At 33.7% G+C, this 19,279-nt stretch overlaps 2 protein-coding genes across 2 annotated transcripts in view; one reads left to right on the forward strand and one right to left on the reverse strand.

Moving 5' to 3' along the window:
* Nucleotides 1–1,059: 1,059 nt before the first annotated feature.
* Nucleotides 1,060–8,655, forward strand: LOC106464334 (chymotrypsinogen B-like). Its single transcript, XM_013924463.1, has 4 exons — nt 1,060–1,149; nt 4,045–4,552; nt 5,856–5,980; nt 7,999–8,655. Exons 1-4 carry the CDS (start codon nt 1,060–1,062, stop codon nt 8,653–8,655), a joined length of 1,380 nt encoding a protein of 459 aa, XP_013779917.1.
* Nucleotides 8,656–10,810: 2,155 nt separating this feature from the next.
* The window catches only part of LOC106464335 (synaptotagmin-2-like), a 12,359-nt gene continuing 3,890 nt past the window's right edge, over nt 10,811–19,279 (reverse strand). The window contains exon 2 of the mRNA XM_013924464.1: nt 10,811–11,170. Coding sequence (XP_013779918.1) covers nt 10,811–11,170 — 360 coding nt within the window. The remainder of the gene's footprint in view (nt 11,171–19,279) is intronic.

Below are 19,279 nucleotides of genomic sequence, written 5' to 3' on the forward strand. Positions count from 1 at the left end.
TAGTCTAGTTAAAACTCCCATTCCATTTTCTTGTTTTTGTTCGTTTTGCCGGGATTCCCGTGATGTTAGTATCACTTATTTTTGTCCGTGTTCCTTTAAAGTGTTATTATTACCTAGATTTATAATATGCTGAGATTTTTATGTAATTTATGTTTCACTGAGTTATAACACTAGTCACCCGGTAGATCAGCGGTAAGTTTACGGACTTATAATGTTAAAATTCAATGTTCGATTCTCACGGTAGACAAGAGTGCAGCTAGCTCATTAGATAGCTTTGCGCTTAAACAACACCAATGCAACATTATAATATACTAATAACTAGTGACACAGATTTAACTGATATATACTTAAAAAATTGTTGTTGTTGTTGTTTGTCTGAAGTTTTTTCTTGTCTTTTTCCCTGTTAATTAAATCCGCAACTAACAGGTGGATTTTAGCTTTATTACGTTTATTAGTTTTGAGATTAATTAGCAAAAAAAAGTATTCTTTCTTTCTCTTATGTTACAAATGCTTGCAGGTGTAAGGAATCAGTACATTTAAATCGAACTTCTGCAATAAACCTACTTTGCACGTGTGGAAAGGATACTTAATCCGAGCACGTTATGCTATCATAAGGTTCGCTGGGGGGATTCCATTATCGCGTTAATCCCATATTGTGATGGGGTGGTAATTGTTACACATGTTATAGCACTTACAACTGACTTCTAGTTATCCCAGTCACTTCGATGTCATTACACGTCTCAACATAAAGAGAGACCAGTTATGCCCTGTGGAAATTTGTCACCATCACACGTGGTTAAGCTGTCCTGGTGACACGCTCCACCTGTCGTTGTTTCCCAAACCTGACACAATTCACAAGCTACTGTACGGACGACAGGATAAAAACTGAGCGAGCACCTGAGCGTTTCTTATCTGAATCTATGAGTTTGAGAAGAGCAGTGAGAGAATTTTATTTTTTTCCCCTGAAACAGCCTGAACTGCGCTTGGTCTAATCCGGCACATGTAACTCTTTAATAGTGAACACCAAACAAGCAAAGAGCCATGTTGTTTATCAGAATCATGACAGCCGCATGTCTTCTAGTTTTGTTTGTGATTACAGACGCACGGCCTTCAAAGCAGAGACGTCTCAGACAACACAGCCGACTACAGGTAAAATAACTTACCTTTTTCAATATTATCTAATATCCACTATATATTCAACACCTCTGTATTAGAATATGAAGTTATTCAAAACCTCTTGTTTCTTATCTTGCAACATTTGTAAGTTACGTGGGCTTTTGCTCTAAATAAACCAATAAATATAACATGATATATTAAGAACAGGGGCGGTCAGTGTTACTCGTACGTAAAGCTGCTACACGTGCATAAAAACTACCAAAGAAACAAAAATATTAATAGATTGATCTTTCCAATTCAATGGTTGACATTTTCGTGACTTTTGACGTTTACTAAAAACGCTGTTTCCTTTTTATTTTTTCAGTGCTGTTTAGCCTTTTATCTATTTATTTATGTATGAAGGTGAACAGTAGACTAAGAATTAAATCATGTGTGTCAGTTTATCAGTTTCAGGGTTTTAATCGTACAACTTCTGGCCTATAGATCTGTAGGATGTTGGTTCCATTAAATTTCGTCGTTGTCATTCAACGAGGGACTTGTTGATTTGACATTATCTATGCGATTATTGTTCTGATTTCAATGCCTTACATTTAAACAGCGATACACAAAACATTCGGACTTGGCCTGTGCCATGTTCAGTGTAAGTTCGTACCTATGCTCTACTAAAAACAAAAGTTTGAACAATGTTATTCATGTCAGAAATACTACTATAATTAGTACCTATTACAAACGTTCGTTAATAACTTGGTATAACAAGTACGACCCCCCCCCAGCGGAAAGTCTGAAGGCTTATAACATTAAAAACCGGGTTTCGATACATGTGGTGGGCAAAGCCCAGATAGCATATTGTGTAGATTTGTACTTAACAATAAACAAACAAAATATCGAATACGTGGCCTAAATCCATTAAACCTAATTTAATATTTCTCGCATTATAAACTAAAAATATTTTATTTCGATTTATATCATCGATAAAACTAGATGTACTTCCGCTAGGTCTCCGAAAGTGTTCTGTTTCAAGAGTAAACAAATCCAAAATTAAGAGTAACAAATATTTTTAATTCTTTCTTTTGAAGTTAATATGTCATGCTGTGTTGTATCCTACAGAGTGCACAGTTCTTCTCGTGATTCATGGCATGCGCACGTTTTACTGACGGCACGATAGTACAAATTACAACGTTAAGCGTCCCTTATGTGACGTCATTTAAGTGTCTGCTGACTGACTGTCAGACAGCACACTACTTTATAGTGGTGCGAGTGGTTAAAACAGGTGACCCCTTTCTCTTTGTCTTCACTTCTTCAACTCCATCCCTACACCAAACAATTCCCAATATTTTTTTAAAATCTACAAACTCCATTTTAATAAGGTCATTTTTAAAGCTCACCTTAAATGATGGATCACTGTCATCGAATGTAATATCTCACGAGCGTGGCGAAGTGGGATATCAATATCCTTGAACATCCCAGTTGAGGAAAGCTATTGTTTTCCTTTAAAACTAAATTACTGCCACGTTTAAAAAAAATGGTGACCCCTCCAGACAGCCTTTGGTTCCCTTTCCGGGAAATTACATAGTACCCACTGATTCAAGTTTCACGTATGTAACGGATAATACGCCGGAGTATTAAAGGTGTCGCTTTATTGAAGAGCACACTCTCTCTCTCTCTCGCTGCTTTTCCAGGCCAATTAATACAGCTTATGTTACTAGCACTATAGATTTTCTACATCAATTGTGTTCGTCAATGAGGAACTACATGGCCACTGTCGTCAATTCCGCAGGTGTCAACTGAGAGCACATGCACTCAACGCCTCCCTTTCCCACCTCCTGACCAGTCCTCTGCCTCATCGCGTTGTAAGTTGGGGTATGGTGAGAATAATATGATGTAACTTTGTAAAGACAGTTTCATTTGTAACTAGTTCAGCTGGAACAGTTATTTGTTTGTTTGTTTTAGAGCAAAGCCACATTGGACTATGCGTTGTAGCCACCGGATTTTAGCGTTGTAAGTCTGTAAACTTACCACAGTCACATTGGGAGACGGAACAGTTACATAGGATAGTTATGAGAGGATGAAAGAAAAAAGAAGGTTTTGGTTGTTCCGCTACACAAATTTTCATGTGCTACCACCTACTCGTGTTTTTTTCAGTCTTACTACTTGATATGAAAAAAAGTTACACTAAAAATTTTTAAAAATCAACAACAAAATTTAATTGGCAAAAAATACGTGTCCGAATATTTATCAGTATTTCGAATGTTCTGTTAGATAGCATGCTTCTAGTACACAGTTAATACAAGTGTGACTACTCGAGTGCACCAGTGTAAGAGCTAGGTGTGGCCATGAAGTTAACGCACCCGGACTGTGAATACAGGGATTCATGGGACACGATCCGTTGCCGCAAAAACGCGTTCCGTAATTTGGTGCCGTGGTTGTACTATAAATGATAATCAAACCCCACTCAAACAAGCGTTAGGAGTGAGGGCTGTTGACCAGCTGCTTTCCCTCTAGTCTATAAGTTAGAAATTAGGGACAGATATGCGCAGATATCCCTTACGTAGTTTTGCTCGAAAATTCTAAAACACACAATTAAGGTGGGTAACTTTTACATACAAACAGGCATGGTTCAAACAATATCTTGTGTTGTTTTGCGCTAAAATTTGAAACAAATAAACTAGCATTTGTTCAAGTGTCATATCACAATAAACACAATTTGAGGTAAGTTGGACGATGAAAGAAAATGTTAATGTAATTATGTAATAAATCTGCTTGTAAAATAACATGATAGATAAAGTTGGTTTTCCTAATCGCTATAATAAATCTGTAACAAGTAACTTCTTCCAAAAATCACTCGCTAATTATTTCACTTAGTTTGGAGTACATAAAAAAAGAAGCAGTACAGTATTATTTAGAGCATATTTTATTCGTATGTTTTAGCTGAAGAACAGCGAGATATCCGGAATAGCTGATAAAAATGGGCTGACATCAACGCCATCGTACGATGACATATATAGCCATTGGTCTGCTTGGTCACGTTGCTCCAGAAAATGTAAGCAGCAACGCATGCGCTTGTGCATCTCTCCTCTCCACTGTGAAGCTCGTATGTTGAAAGAAATAAAACCTTGTGCAGGACAACGAAGCAGGAAGAATCCGGCGGTAAACGTAGATTCGGAAAAAGTTTATCTGCAAACTGAAAAAGGAGCAACCCAGTTTCATGTTCTTTATCATCTTCAAAGTTTTGTGTACTCTGATTGGTCGGAATGGTCTCCTTGCACACGATCCTGCAAGACTCGTCGCTTCCGCGCCTGCGAACTGCCGGTAGTGTGCGGAACCAGTCTAATCTACGAAGATGTATTGTGCTATGTTAAAGGATCCCTCTGTGACAAATTCTACCACAGGAAAGAGAGACGTGACAAACAGAAAGAAACCAAAGAAGAAAAAATAGGTGAATTTCATTAGCTCAAAACGCTAAGTATATTAAAATTGATTGTCTTGGGTTCAAAAACTACGTTTTACTAATAAAGATAAATGTATAATTAGGTTTAGAAAAGGGAGTCAAACTCAACTAAAACTTTTTTATTCCAGCTTAATTTCAGCATTATGTTTCAGTAGTTTCTGATGGTTGTCTAATCACATTTGTTTTGTTTTTCCATCAGCAAATCTTAAGTAACGTATAATGAACAGCAAATCTTAAGTAACGTATAATGAACAGCAAATCTTAAGTAACGTATAATGAACATTTAAAACATTAAGTGTTTAAAACGAACTATTATCTTAATGCATTTTTCTAATTTAATAAGTTGTACCCCGGTGAGCCAATGGTTTGATTCCCCGCGATGGACAGAGCGCTGGTAGGCAGATGTGTAGCTTTGCGCTAAATACAAGCAAATAACAATTTGACAAATTCTGTAGGCAGATCATTGGAAGTGCACAAATATTACTCTAATTTCAGTTCGAAATATCATCATTCGTAGTGATAGGAACACCTAAGACATTAGTATTAGGCCTGTTACATTTTGAAAACCTGCACCTTTACTCTCGTCCCTTAGTATTTTTAAGAACTAGACAAATATATAATAATAGTATTCCAACAACATTGTACTTGTTATATCCATTGCCCAAGACGCGTTTTGCTCAATCCAGAGCTCTTCAGACCGGCTGGGATAGAACAAACACAGTAATGGTTGAAACAATATTTATATACGCCATTTGCTACAACAACAATTGCTATGGTGTGTTCGTCGTTTACAATCTGGAGAAAAATGATTACAATTAGACTTGTCATAAGATATTAGTATTAGGCCCATCACATTTTTAAACACTACATTCTTAATCTAGTCTCTTAGGGATTTTCAAAAATTAGAAGAGTGTATAATGATAGCATCCCAAGAACACTATATTTGTTATATCCATTGCCGACGACACGTTTCGCTCAATCCAGATGGATATGGCAAACATAATGTGCTTGGAATACTATTATTATACACTCTTCTGAGATTTGAAAATCCCAAAGAGACTAGATTAAGAATGTAGTGTTTAGATATGTAATAGGCCTAATACTAATATCTTATGTCAAATATAATTGTAATCATTCTTCTCCGGATTGTAAACGGCTTACACACCATAACAATTGGGACACCTAACTTGATCCTATTAAAATAGAAGTTAACTTTGACGTTAGATGTTAAGTGACATAAATTTTGTAGTGTTTAAACTTATAGAAAAATTTCTACTTTTTGCGTTCTTAGAGATTCAAAACAGAAAAGAGAATTTTACATTAGACAATAAGGAATGCGGAAAGCCAGTAACATCTTCTCCAGATCTGCGCATTGTAGGCGGGCACGAGGCTCAGAAAGGCCGCTGGCCTTGGCAGGTAAGTCACGTGTGAAATGGTCCTAGTTGTCGATGATAAATAATAAAATAATCATTTATATAGAGATTACTACGCAAAGGTCTTAATCCTTTTTCTCTAAAGTAATAGTTTTAAGTGTTCATTCGTTGTACCAAAAAAAAGTTTTCGTATCAACCCAGAATGAATTTTTGTACATTAAAAATAACAGAACAAAACTTCTATGTGGTTAACTTCAGTTTACTTTAAATTTATAAATACTGAAACCTAGAAGACGTCTTAAATTCACTGGATAGAGTAAACTCGGGTGTTTAGGAAACGTAATCCATGACTTCTTTGTCATTGTTAGGCCTATTTCAATGAATCTCTCAAAGAAAACGCAATTGCTAAACGGCCATTTTTCTTAAAGTTCTGAGTCTAGCGTGGTCCAGTGGGATGCGCCCAGAAGGTCCATGGTTCGAGCTACAATGCCCTTAAACACCCTCTGCATTTTCAGATGTGGTGTGTTATAAGAGTAACAGTAAGTTTTTCAATAGGTTCAAAGCCGGAATACTTGCGGCAGCAGATGCTTCTGATTGGCTGCCTCCCCTCTGGTCAATAGCTCGAAAACGGGGTCAGTCATACCTATACGATAGGATTTTCTGACCGGATCATTTACCCATGTAAGCATAAAGTGCTGTTAAGATTTAAAATACCCAAAATTTATTTTTTCTTTATTCCCAAAATACAGAAGCTAATTTCAAAGTCTACTTAAATCAATGTCATTCTGAAGTATAGTAATATCTTCTATTATTATTAGTAGAAGTAGAAATGCTGCCCAACGGGCGGCTTTTTATGTTCACAATTACTAATCGTAGTGTTCATACCTCACTAAAAAAATTTAGAAAAGTTAGCATCTTCTAAAAAAGGATTTTAGTGGGAAGTACTGCACGGAAAAGTGTTCGGATTGTGCTGATATAAATTGTAATGTTTTTATATATTAAGTGGTCTCCTTTATTGAAAAGAAATAACAGTTTTTTGATAAATCCATTTTTTAGTACTATACTTACAAATTAAATCAATAGAGATATAATCAAACGTACAATCTTAGTGAAAGTCACTGTTGTGATGAGAGTACTTTGATTTAAAATTGTGTTATGTGGTAAAGAAATGGTTGTTGCACATGCCATAGTTATTTTTCTAATTGTCTGAATCTTTAATATCCAAAGTGTGAATTTTATTTATGGACCTTTGTTTGTGGTGCCATTCAATAAATTTATTATTTCTGTCACATACATGGATAGATACACATATTCACCCTACGTCCATTATAGTAAGATTAGCTCTAAAACTCGAGACAAAAATGTGCGTATTTTTCAAAAGTTTGTCAGTAAACGCTACAAACTTGTTTTTGGTCTTTAAGACATTAAGTCAATGCACGGATATTGGCATGAATTGTTTTATTTATAACTCAACAAGATGTGGATGCTTAACGGGCAAGTATAATATTAAATTTTATGCAAAAAAAAAAAAAGATTCCAAAAAATCCAAATTTAAATCACCTTTTTCCCGTTGTTGTTTTTTAAGTATATGCTCAGGGGCACATGGGATGAGGTTACTTACAATACCAACAGATCTGATGATGGCAAAATTATATCAAGACGTCAGAACACTGTATTTTAACCGCATTCTTCCGAACTGCTGGCTGATTAAAGCACTTGCTTACGTTTGTAGAAGTAGAAAAAATATTTTAAAATTGTTAAATAATGCAAAATTGTCATGATTAATAAAAGTCGTATTCTAAACCAAAAAAAAACTACTGTTTATCAGTTTTCTACGTAAATCTTTAATTAAATAAATCTGTATGAACTTATGTATCGTCAGCTTAGGTGTATGTGTAATAACTTTGTACAACATCCATATTGAGTGTGTGTATAGCATTAAAAATTATACACTCCAAACAAATACAATAAGTAAAATATATTCGCTTATAAAACAATGCACATTAAGTATTTTCTCTAAAATGTAGTCACGTGCAAAGATGTTCATTTATTTATCACCAGGTGGCAGTGTTGAATCGGTTCATGGAGCCTTTCTGCGGAGGAACGCTGATTGCACCTCAATGGGTATTAACTGCAGCTCACTGTGTTAGAAGACGTTTGTACGTAAGAGCAGGAGAACATGATTTGCTGAACACCGAGGTTTCAGAACAAGAAGTCCGAGTTTCTGAATCTTTCGTGCACCCGAACTATGATGTAGAAACAGTAAATAATGATGTAGCTCTGCTGAGGCTTCGGCAGCCTTTAACGATGAACACCTACGTCCAGGCTGCGTGTTTGCCTAGTCCGGAAAACGAACTTCACGTGCAGACACTGGCTACTATTTTAGGCTGGGGTAAACAACGAAAGGCCGCCATATTTGGAACGGATGTTCTACATGAAGCACAGGTACCAATAGTAGATGTACAAGACTGTCGACAGGTGTATCAGGACTATTACATAAGCGATAACATGCTCTGTGCAGGCTACAAGAGAGGCCAGATAGACTCGTGCGCTGGCGATAGTGGCGGCCCCTTGCTGTACAAAGTAAATGAAAAATGGGAAATCCACGGTATCACTAGCTTCGGAGAGGGGTGTGGAAAAATGGGAAAATATGGGATTTATTCCAAAGTAGTAAACTTTGTAGAATGGATAAAAGAAATTATAGTTCTCAATTCCTGATATTTTGAAAGGTGAAATAATTTTAAAAACAGAATAAACTCTCTCAACGACACCTTGATTTCCAACAAATAGCTTGAAATTACCTTAAAGTATTCATATTATCAACTCGTAAACTACAGTGCTCAGGGATGTCGTTTATAGGTTTATTGTTATACACATATATATAGTATATTGGATGTTTTATACATTTTTACTCCATATAGTGTATGCCACCCAGTGGCACAGCGGTATGTCTGCGGACTTACAACGCTAGAAACCAGATTTCAATACCCGTGGTGGGCAGAGCACAGATAGCCTATTGTGTAGCTTTGTGCTTAACTTCAAACAACAACAACCATATAAAGTATAAAATAATATTCAAGAAATAAAGTATATGCAATTCTATACAATCATTGGTTTCTCTTACATGTGGTTCAAGCTGGGTTTTTTTTCTCCAATGTGTATTTTGAAAATTGCTTAATATTATTAAAAACTGGGGAACTACATGTCATCTCGCGTAATAATAAAAAGTAATGTAAAGTAGCCCCCAGTAGCACAGCGTTCACATCATATTAGTCGTTTGATCATTTGTTGAAAATGTACATTAATAGTTTAACGCCTTAAAATAATGTCTTATGGCGAGTATAATTGTAATCATGCTTCTCCAGCCTGTAAAAAAACGTTCACATCATATTAGTCGTTTGATCATTTGTTGAAAATGTACATTAATAGTTTAACGCCTTAAAATAATGTCTTATGGCAAGTATAATTGTAATCATGCTTCTCCAGCCTGTAAAAAACGTTCACATCATATTAGTCGTTTGATCATTTGTTGAAAATGTATATTAATAGTTTAACGCCTTAAAAAACTCGCAATTATTTTCATAAGTTGTAGAAAATTCGCATTTTAATATATATATTACTAAATTCAATGATTTATAATAAATGTACATTATTAGTTTAAAACCTTTTAGAAAAATAAAATTTTGCGTTAATGATTTGTAAAAAGTTCACAATGTTATTTTAACGACTTGTAGAAAGTGACGATTGTTTACATGACTTGTACCACATCTACATTAAATTATGGTTTATAGTTTATAAAAATTATTGGTTTGATCATTTGGGGAAAAAATGCTCATTGCAAACTGAATGATTTATAGGGAATTAACAATATCGGTATCACGATTTTAAAGAAAATTCATATTTTTCATTTAACGATTTGTGAATAAATGAACATTAGTAAGTTTAAAGATTTATGAAAATGCCTGTTTTTATTTTATCTACTTTTAGAAATGAAACATTTTTTTTTATTATTTTGATTTATAGAAAGTATCCATTTTTAATTTAGCAACTTATAGAAAATAAAGTTTTAATGACTTACAGAAAACTCACGCTGCTAAATAGCCAAATTAATTTAATGATTTGAAAAAGTATATAACTTGAATGAATCAAGAAAATCCTTTAATTTCAGTTCTCTTAAAGTAGTATTTCTTTTCTGTACCATACATAACATTCTTTAAACAACAAATAAACTGACATAATTATGCTTGACAAATATTTCCGCCCAGTATGGCCAGGTGGTTAAGGCGCTTGATTCGCAATCTGAGGGTCGCTGGTTCGAATCCCCGTCTCACCAAACATGCTCGCCCTTTCAGCCGTGGGAGCGTTATAATGTTGCAGTAAATCCCACTATTCGTTGGTAAAATAGTAGCCCAAGAGTTGACGGATGACTAGCTGCCTTCCCTCTAGTCTTTCACTGCTAAATTAGGGGCAGATAGCCATCGTGTAGCTTTGCGCGAAATTCAAAAACAAACAAACAAATGTCTTTATGGATGTTTTTATAAACAACTTGTTTCTTGTTTACATCACTACTTACAACGTTAAGAGTAAACATCAAATTGCTTAAATTTAAGATTAAAAAAAAAGAATGAACATTTTCTTTAACATTTAAGAACTATTTGATGCTAGTCCTAGGCATAAGAATTATAGATACCAGAACTAAAGAAAAATTAGTGACAACCTTATGTGTCAGACATCACTTTGTTGCAGTTAAGCCTACTTCTACTTCTAAGTATAAGAATTATAGATACCAGAACTAAAGTAAAGTTAATCATAATCTTATGTGTCAGACATCACTTTGTTGCAGTTATGCCTACTTCTAGATCGTTGCAAAGTGTTAATAACGAAGTAACGTATGCCACTGGGCCGAAGTGCTTTTTGGACTACTCAGCATGTCCTGCCAATGTTGCATCCCTTGTTCAGTTAAACAGTTGGCGCCCACCTGAGTTCGACCAATCAAGTGTTTTCCTCCAAATGCAGCCTTATCACATAAAGACACCACTAGATCGACGTCACTCAGCGCCGACTGAGGAAGTTGGATGTTGAAACTATCTGAAAATTCTACTTCTGGGATCTTCTTTTTCGGTGTTGTCTTCTTTGTTCGAACAAGTTTCTTCTTTAAGTACAGAGAGATTTTAACGTAGACAACTGTGAAAAAAGACTCGGAGTAATTATTACGCTCCCGAACACAGAAATTCTATAACATCCATACGATAAATACTTTAAGATAAACATATAATCTTTTAGTTATGCATATCAACGATAGGAACGTCAACTTATATTAGCTTATAAAACTTGTAGAAGGTTTACGAAGCATGGCAACGTTCTAACATATCTCTTCTGTTGTAATAATGTTACAGTTAATATTTTGACTTTCAACTATTGGTCATAAATAGTAATCTAATTTTATTTTCTCATCACCTAAACTATGAAACGAGAGGTCTAATCTATTTTTGGATTTTCCAACCGTCCCTGAGTTACGTTGGTTTAGGGAAATTCCGCTCTTTACAAAAGGAAATGAAATAATAAGACGACACTTCTTGTAATGGTGAACTATAGTTTATGTATATCGTGTTTGTGTTGTCGTCTGCTCACCACGAGTAACCTGTGTTTAAATGGTATATGAATAATAATAATATTAATACTGCTAATTTATTCTTATAAACACGTCAGTAGGTAAGTGGGATAATGTTATTTCTTTCAACGTCGCCAGACTGGGGAATTTCGGACATCTCAAACACCATACATATAGGCAATAAACGGTAATATATTATTATAAGCATTACGTAGACCACACGTTATCAGTTATTAAATTTTTCAAAACGGTTTTCTTTGAGACAGCTGAAGCCTTAATCAAATGACTTTCTAAGTGGGAAAGAGAAGTTTTTGAAATAATCTCTTCTGCGTTAAATTATCAAATAGCATATTTAGAAAACTCGCCTTATATAAACATTATAGGTCAACTTATGAATGCCTAGTAGTTTTCTAAATAATCTTAACTTATATAGTTAGCGCACAGAAATTGGATAATATTGTTCTTGAAGATATTTTCTTATATATATCGCAAGAATATGTAAAATATGTAATCCAACAGCCACATTACCGTGTCTACCTTTTATTTTTCAAACATAATTGGGTATATGGTATTTCTGCAGATAAAATATCAAAATAAGAAAGCTATTGTTATACTCTCCTACCTGTCCCTTTATCCTTATCTCCTGTAGGGATGTTCCTGATCTTCAGAACGGTAGACATTACCGTGTCTACCTTTTATTTTTCAAACATAATTGGGTATATGGTATTTCTGCAGATAAAATATCAAAATAAGAAAGCTATTGTTATACTCTCCTACCTGTCCCTTTATCCTTATCTCCTGTAGGGATGTTCCTGATCTTCAGAACCTCGATGGTCAGTACAGCACTGTCGGGGTTGTAGCAGAGAGAAAACAGAAGTTCCCCGTGCTCGTGGACCCGCTGTTGGTCAAGAGTAGTTTAGTTAGGTCTGTAGTATATAACATTTCCAAGCCGTACTGGAAAGAGTAGTTTAGTTGGGTCTGTATTATATAACATGTACAAGCTTTACTGGAAAGAGTAGTTTAGTAGGGTCTGTATTATATAACATTTACAAGCCTTACTGGAAAGAGTAGTTTAGTTGGGTCTGTATTATATAACATTTACAAGCCTTACTGGAAAGAGTAGTTTAGTTGGGTCTGTATTATATAACATTTACAAGCCTTACTGGAAAGAGTAGTTTAGTTGGGTCTGTATTATATAACATTTACAAGCCTTACTGGAAAGAGTAGTTTAGTTAGGTTTGTATTATATAACATTTACAAACCTTACTGGAAAGAGTAGTTTAGTTAGGTTTGTATTATATAACATTTACAAGTCTTGCTGGAAAGAGTAGTTTAGTTAGGTTTGTATTATACAACATTTACAAGCCTTACTGGAAAGAGTAGTTTAGTTAGATCTGTATTATATAACATTTACAAGCCTTACTGGAAAGAGTAGTTTAGTTACGCGTTACTGGGGAGAAATTATTTTTCATGAACTCTAGAATCACTTGTGATTCATGTAATATGATTTATACATTATCTTGTTTTTCGTTCTAAACAACTATATCGTGGAGAAACAGAAAACCTACGTTTAAAAATTAATTTACACAGATATCATATTAAAATGCAAATAATTACCCCTTGCCTGTTGACAAAAACATTCACAGATGTATTATGAAAAAAATTCATATTTCACAAGAACCTTTTTTTGAAATACTCCCATCTTGGAATTGTAGAGAAAAAAATAAGATATTATTTTATAAAAGTTTTTAATAATTTTAAAACCACATTAAATTTTATGTTGTTTACTGCTTAGAGGGCGTTTACAATATACACATATCTCAGATATATATATATTGTGAACCCTGGTGTCTTTCCGAGCGTTCATCTGTTTCCCGTTTGAAAAGCTGCGCACGCAGGCAAAGCTCAACATTCACTTTTGAAATGACGGGAGAACAGGCATGAATAATTTTGTTGCCAAATTTTATTTCGCAAACAGGATATTCTACACTAACCTGTTAGGAAATAATCACAGTATCATTCACATTTCAAAATGTGACGTAACTTAAAACTAAAAAATGTAGATTTACCGTATGTTATTGTTGAACGGCTCTTAGCATGACTTAAATGCTTAACAATTACTTTTCGCGGTGGGTGGTATAAATAGCTTAGAGCTTTGGCTCTGAGTACAACACAATTAACCTTTTTAAAGTCCATAAAATAATTTAAATTGATAGATTAACTTAAACTTTTCCTGTCACTGTGGACGGGTACTTTTGCTTGTGTGTGTATATACACATATATAAACTAAAGTAAAAAAAAATGCTGGAAATTTTGCCATTCTTATGCAGGTTTGTAAAAAGTGTTTTGTTACGGAAACTTTGGAGTACCCTTGGAAAAATTAAATTTATACTTGCAATTTATATATATAAGATTTATTTTGAATATATATATATTCTACTTTTACTTAATCGTATTTAATATAGTTAATTCTGTCAAACTGTCGTCTTCTCAGTAGACATTTCATTTGACAGAAAATTTATATCTCATGAAATATGGTAAATCCATTTCGCACGTTTGTATTATATAGATGTTTTTATTCATTATTTTGATTGTATTTGTTGAAGGTTAAGAACTATCTTAATTTGTTCTAATTTTATCAGTGCTTTTTTCAGCTAATTCTTGGGAAAAGCGAAACATTACAAACAGCTTGTTATAATCGTTTTCTTGAATGGAAGATGTACTTATGAATAGTCATGATTTTTTACAGACATGCCATGCCTTATATTTATTTACTAATTAAACAAGTTAAAAGAGTTCTGAAACGTTATACTGTACTTGTATGTGTGTGTGTGGAGGGGGGGATATTTATAAATACATGTACGTGATGTACTAATGATAATGCCCACAATTTGCATAGTCTTTCATAATTTTTATTTTATTGGTTTTATATAGCTTAATAGTTATTCGTTAGAATTAATTATTAAATAAAAATAAAACTTATACTAGATTTACCTAGAGACTCTACAAAATGGATAAAGATAGATTTAGAATATACGTTAAAATATAGAGATAAATAGAGATATATAAACTCGTGTTGAACAAAAATATCATTTTTTTGGTAATATATTTTTACCTTCCTTGCATTAATTTATCCATTAGAATTATAAAAAAAGGAAATACCTTTAAGTTATAACAACTAGTTTTGACCAGTATTCTAGCGATTTATCCTTTTCCAACGTATTCAAGTGCATTAATATCGATGTTACAACTGTGACTATGAGCTTCTGATCCTTCGAACACACAGATAATTATATGATTACATCTGTCACACTAGAGTATATACTAAATGAGTTACAATAAAAATTATTTGTATTTATTAAAAGTAGAAACAGATAGGTTTCCTGATTTTTGTTTTTAGGTCAAATGTACTATCAAATCTCAGGAAATAGTGTTTAATACTGCTTCTCGTATAATTTTTCTTCAATGACACTTTAGTCATTTTATTTGGAATTTTAGCAAAGAGAAAAACAGTGGTTTTATCACGAAATCTGGTTATCATAACTTTCACAATACGAAAATAATTGTTTTAAACCATTTCTGATAAGACATTTTCACACTCACTACACACGAAACCTTTATAAATTTATGGTTCATATTTCCATTACAAAAACGAACATCAAAAGCAGACTATAATGTTTACTAGTTTAAAGACAAAACAGAACTAATACGATCTGTAAGTTGTGAAAGACACTGCGGGAATGTAAGACTTAAAACCTTATATGCATAAGAGATGGTTGTAAGAAAAGTAACTGGTTGCAATAGCTCATAAATAAAACAGAACATAATTCGAGCACACATAAAGCAGTACTTGTTGCAAGTATACATAAAACAGCACTTGATCCAAGAACACACAAAGCAGTACTAGATCCAAGTATACAGAATGTAGTAGTTGATCAATGTATACACAGAGAAGCACTGATCCAAGTATACAGAAAGTAGCACTTGATCCACGTGTACACAAAATAGCACTTGATCCAAGAACACACAAAGCAGCACTAGATCCAAGTGCACACAAAGCAGCACTTGATCCAATTATACGCATCGGTATTAATACGACAGAAAAACATTTTAAGAGCACTTAGGAACAGGCTATCACTAATCACGGTAGTGCTTAGCATGTATTGATGGGCCGAGAAAATAATGGCTGCCACATTTGATCTCTCCACAAAAATACGTATGGTAGAAGAACAGAATAATATCCTGTTATATAAGCAGTGAAACACTTGATAATAGCAATTATGTGCTCAAATAAGGCTATAAACATCATAGAGCAATAGCTACTATTTAGCAGTGAGTTCAATTTATAAGCATATATTACTTCCATGTTTTATAAATAACAGTTTCATTTCTTGTCGCTAAATGGCAACACAAATTGTTCTTGTATAACAACCGTTTGTGACTTTTCATTCACAAACATAATATCTGCCAAAATAATTTAAGTAAAAATAAGTAAATAAATAAAGCATAATCTAAATTAATATTCAAGGTATCAAAGGAGATCATGTATTTTTGCAACTGGCAGATCTGTGTACATGTTATTGATGTATGATTTTAAAAACACAAGTTTCTTAATTAACAAAACAATACATTACATAGCGGTCTACGTTTCTTCAAATTTTCAGTGGGCCGAGCCTGGCAGGTGTGTGTGTATGCGTGGTGTCATACTTCGTGGCCTGAAACCTGTATATGTCCTTCCTATTAATCGACATGAAACTAACATGCGGTGGAGTCAACTGTATGCACATGCAGTGACTTTGCTGTGAAGTTGGAAGGCGAAAGTTCTGTAAATATCCCCTTTTCGTTAGTTAAGCACTTTGGGGGTACTTGTACCGTTCTGGAGGAAACATTCCAGCTTCACTAGCCCCCAGTGTAATTCCAAAATAAAGAAACTGATACTATATTAACAATATATATATACATATACGTATATTACCATTGAATTATAAAAACAAAACAAATGTTCACTTATCAACCTACTTCAATGAAACTGCTAAGAAAAAAAGATGGAAAACAAGTAATAAGAAAAAGATGTTGTAAAAATTAAGTATGATGCAGGTAGGACAATGTACAAAAAGTACAGAAACAAGGTAAGGATGAATACATAAAACCATAAAAAATTCCTAAATAAGTAGCCAGTAAGTACTGAGTCAATCTTATAAGCTTATGGTTATCAGCCACTGTATGACTGTATAGCCCTATTCAATTTGTATTGTTTAAAAAAGTGGGGGAACAAGTAACAAAAGATTATGATAAAAAATGAGGATGATGTAGGGATGGCAATGGCAAAAAATACAGAAACAAGGTAAGGATGAATACACAACATCATACAAAATCCCTACCTGAGTAGTCAATGAGTCAATGTTAAAGGCTTATGGAAATTGGCCATTGTACGACTTTATACTCATGCAGATGAAAGACATTCAACATTTAGTTGTCGATAAGTTTTTCTTGGAAAGATTTGGCTAGTTATGTAGTGATTTTTGTATGGTCTTGTGTATTCATCCCTACGTTGTTTCTGTACCTTTTGGTATTGCCACTCTTGCATCATACTTAATTTTTACAATTTTTTTATTACTTGTATGAAAATATAACAAACTCTGATTTATAAATATACAAAACAGAGTGTGAGTAACGAACCTAAAAGGGGACTTCATCTTTGTACAGGGGCCGATTCATCTACATAGAGTAAAAGCTTTGGAGTCCTGTATCTGTCGAACCTGAGCAGTGCCCGATAGGCGAAAATATCCTTTACGAAAGCATTTCCTTTATATTATTTTGTAGGAAACGTTTGACACCTTGTTAATGCTTTAAACCACAGTGTTTCTACATCATCTTTAACAATAACAGTTTTAGACAATAATAAATGTTGTAAAAAAATCTTAAAGTATATAAAACATTTATAAGTACAGTATCTTAAATGTTAATCACTGAACAAGCGGCTAACAGCTGAAGCTTGGCAGCAAAAAACCTTAAAGTATATAAAAACATTTATAAGTACAGTATCTTAAATGTTAATCACTGAACAAGCGGCTAACAGCTGAAGCTTGCCAGCGGAAAAGAAGGTAAATAAAGAACCACAGCAGCACCACTAAAATACTGACCTTTCTGGTCACAAGAGCTTTCCGGATGCGAAGATGCCGGATAACTAAAGCTTTACTGTACAAAGCATAATTTCACCTATGTTTTTTAGGTCATAAACTAATATATCATTTAAAAAAGAACCTTATTCTTATATTAATGAATCAAATACAGATATAGAGCGATAAGATAGTAGTCCATTATAAACTGTCTAAATTTGTAGATTTTACATAACCTTGCAACTCGTTCGTGGTGATGAATTTATATTATATAATTAATTAAAAATTATGAAAAGGGCTCCATACAATTGGTGTTTATTCGACATAAGTCAAAGCTTTTAAAATAATTAGAATGTTTCCTTTAAATTTAAAATATAACATCAATAGTTCTTTCATTACTAGCTCTGATAAAGCCGCAATGGCGAAATGTTAACTGAAATATAGTTTTTTATTATTATATGGAGAGTAAAGGTATATTTTTTTTTCTAACTTTATTGCCAAAATTTCTAAATACTTCCATAATGCACTGCAAAGTTTGAAAAACAACAAAATATTTCCAATACCCCAGAATTTGTTAGTGTGGGGGAGGGGGCACCCCGAGAATATACGTTGAATCAAATACTGTAATATTATTTTAAATAAAATAACGAAAAGTTGAAATCCACCGTAGTACTACAGCATAAGTTCTTATACTCCTAACCCTGATGAAGCCAAAATGGCGAAACGTTGGTTGAAATAAAAAGACAATTAAGAAGTACCATTACCTAAACTGCTGTTTAGTCAGAAAGATGTTTTTTTTCAGACTAGTTTGTTGTCATGAAAAAAATCAAAATTTCAAATTATAGGAAGATAAATATGTTCTGTTGTTCTAATACCTAACGTAATAAATTAAGGGCTCGTGTCCGAGATCTGAATCAGAGACAAAATTCGATCTAAATTTAAATTTAAATCACAATTGAATTTATATTTATCAGTGCCAACAAGATTTGATCATATCTGATTATCAAGATCTTCTTGTATCACCCTCCCTAGAACAACTATAAAAAGATAACAAAAATGAATTGCTCGTATAGAAGCCGAGAAGGAGAAAGAGCAAGCTCGTATCGAAGCCAAGAAAGAGAAAGAACAAGCTCGTATTGAAGCTGAAAGAGAAAATAAACGTCTCGAGGCCGAAAAATAAATTAGACTGAAAGAAACGAAAATTAGATTCAACACCGATCGACCAAGACAGAATGACATCTTTGAACTTAATCGATATGTTAAAGTACCACCGTTTAATAAACATGAAGTTGATAAATATTTCCAACATTTTGAGAAGGTTGTCCAAATCATGGAATGGCCCACCGAAAAGTGGTCATTATTATGACAAAGCACAAGAATCTTATGTCGCTCTCTCTTTAGAAGAGTGTGCGAATTATGATAAGGTTAAAGCAGCTATTATCACAGCATACGAGTTAGTACCAGAGGCTTATCGCCAAAAGTTTCGAAATTATCGCAAACAAAATAATCAAACTTATATGGAAATTGTCCACGAAAAAGAGGTTTATTTTGATCGATGATGCAATTCTATGCATATTGGCAACAGTTTCGACAAACTAAGACAATTATGTCT

Source organism: Limulus polyphemus, unplaced genomic scaffold (assembly GCF_000517525.1).
Source record: "Limulus polyphemus unplaced genomic scaffold, Limulus_polyphemus-2.1.2 Scaffold1621, whole genome shotgun sequence".
NCBI lineage: Eukaryota > Metazoa > Arthropoda > Merostomata > Xiphosura > Limulidae > Limulus > Limulus polyphemus.

Excerpts from the sequence above, each read along its gene's own strand:
- LOC106464334 (XM_013924463.1), top strand. The coding sequence starts at position 1,060 with ATGACAGCCGCATGTCTTCTAGTTTTGTTTGTGATTACAGACGCACGG. Across the intron at positions 1,150-4,044 it reads GACAACACAGCCGACTACAG|CTGAAGAACAGCGAGATATC; the intron begins GTAAAATAACTT and ends CGTATGTTTTAG. Across the intron at positions 5,981-7,998 it reads AAGGCCGCTGGCCTTGGCAG|GTGGCAGTGTTGAATCGGTT; the intron begins GTAAGTCACGTG and ends ATTTATCACCAG.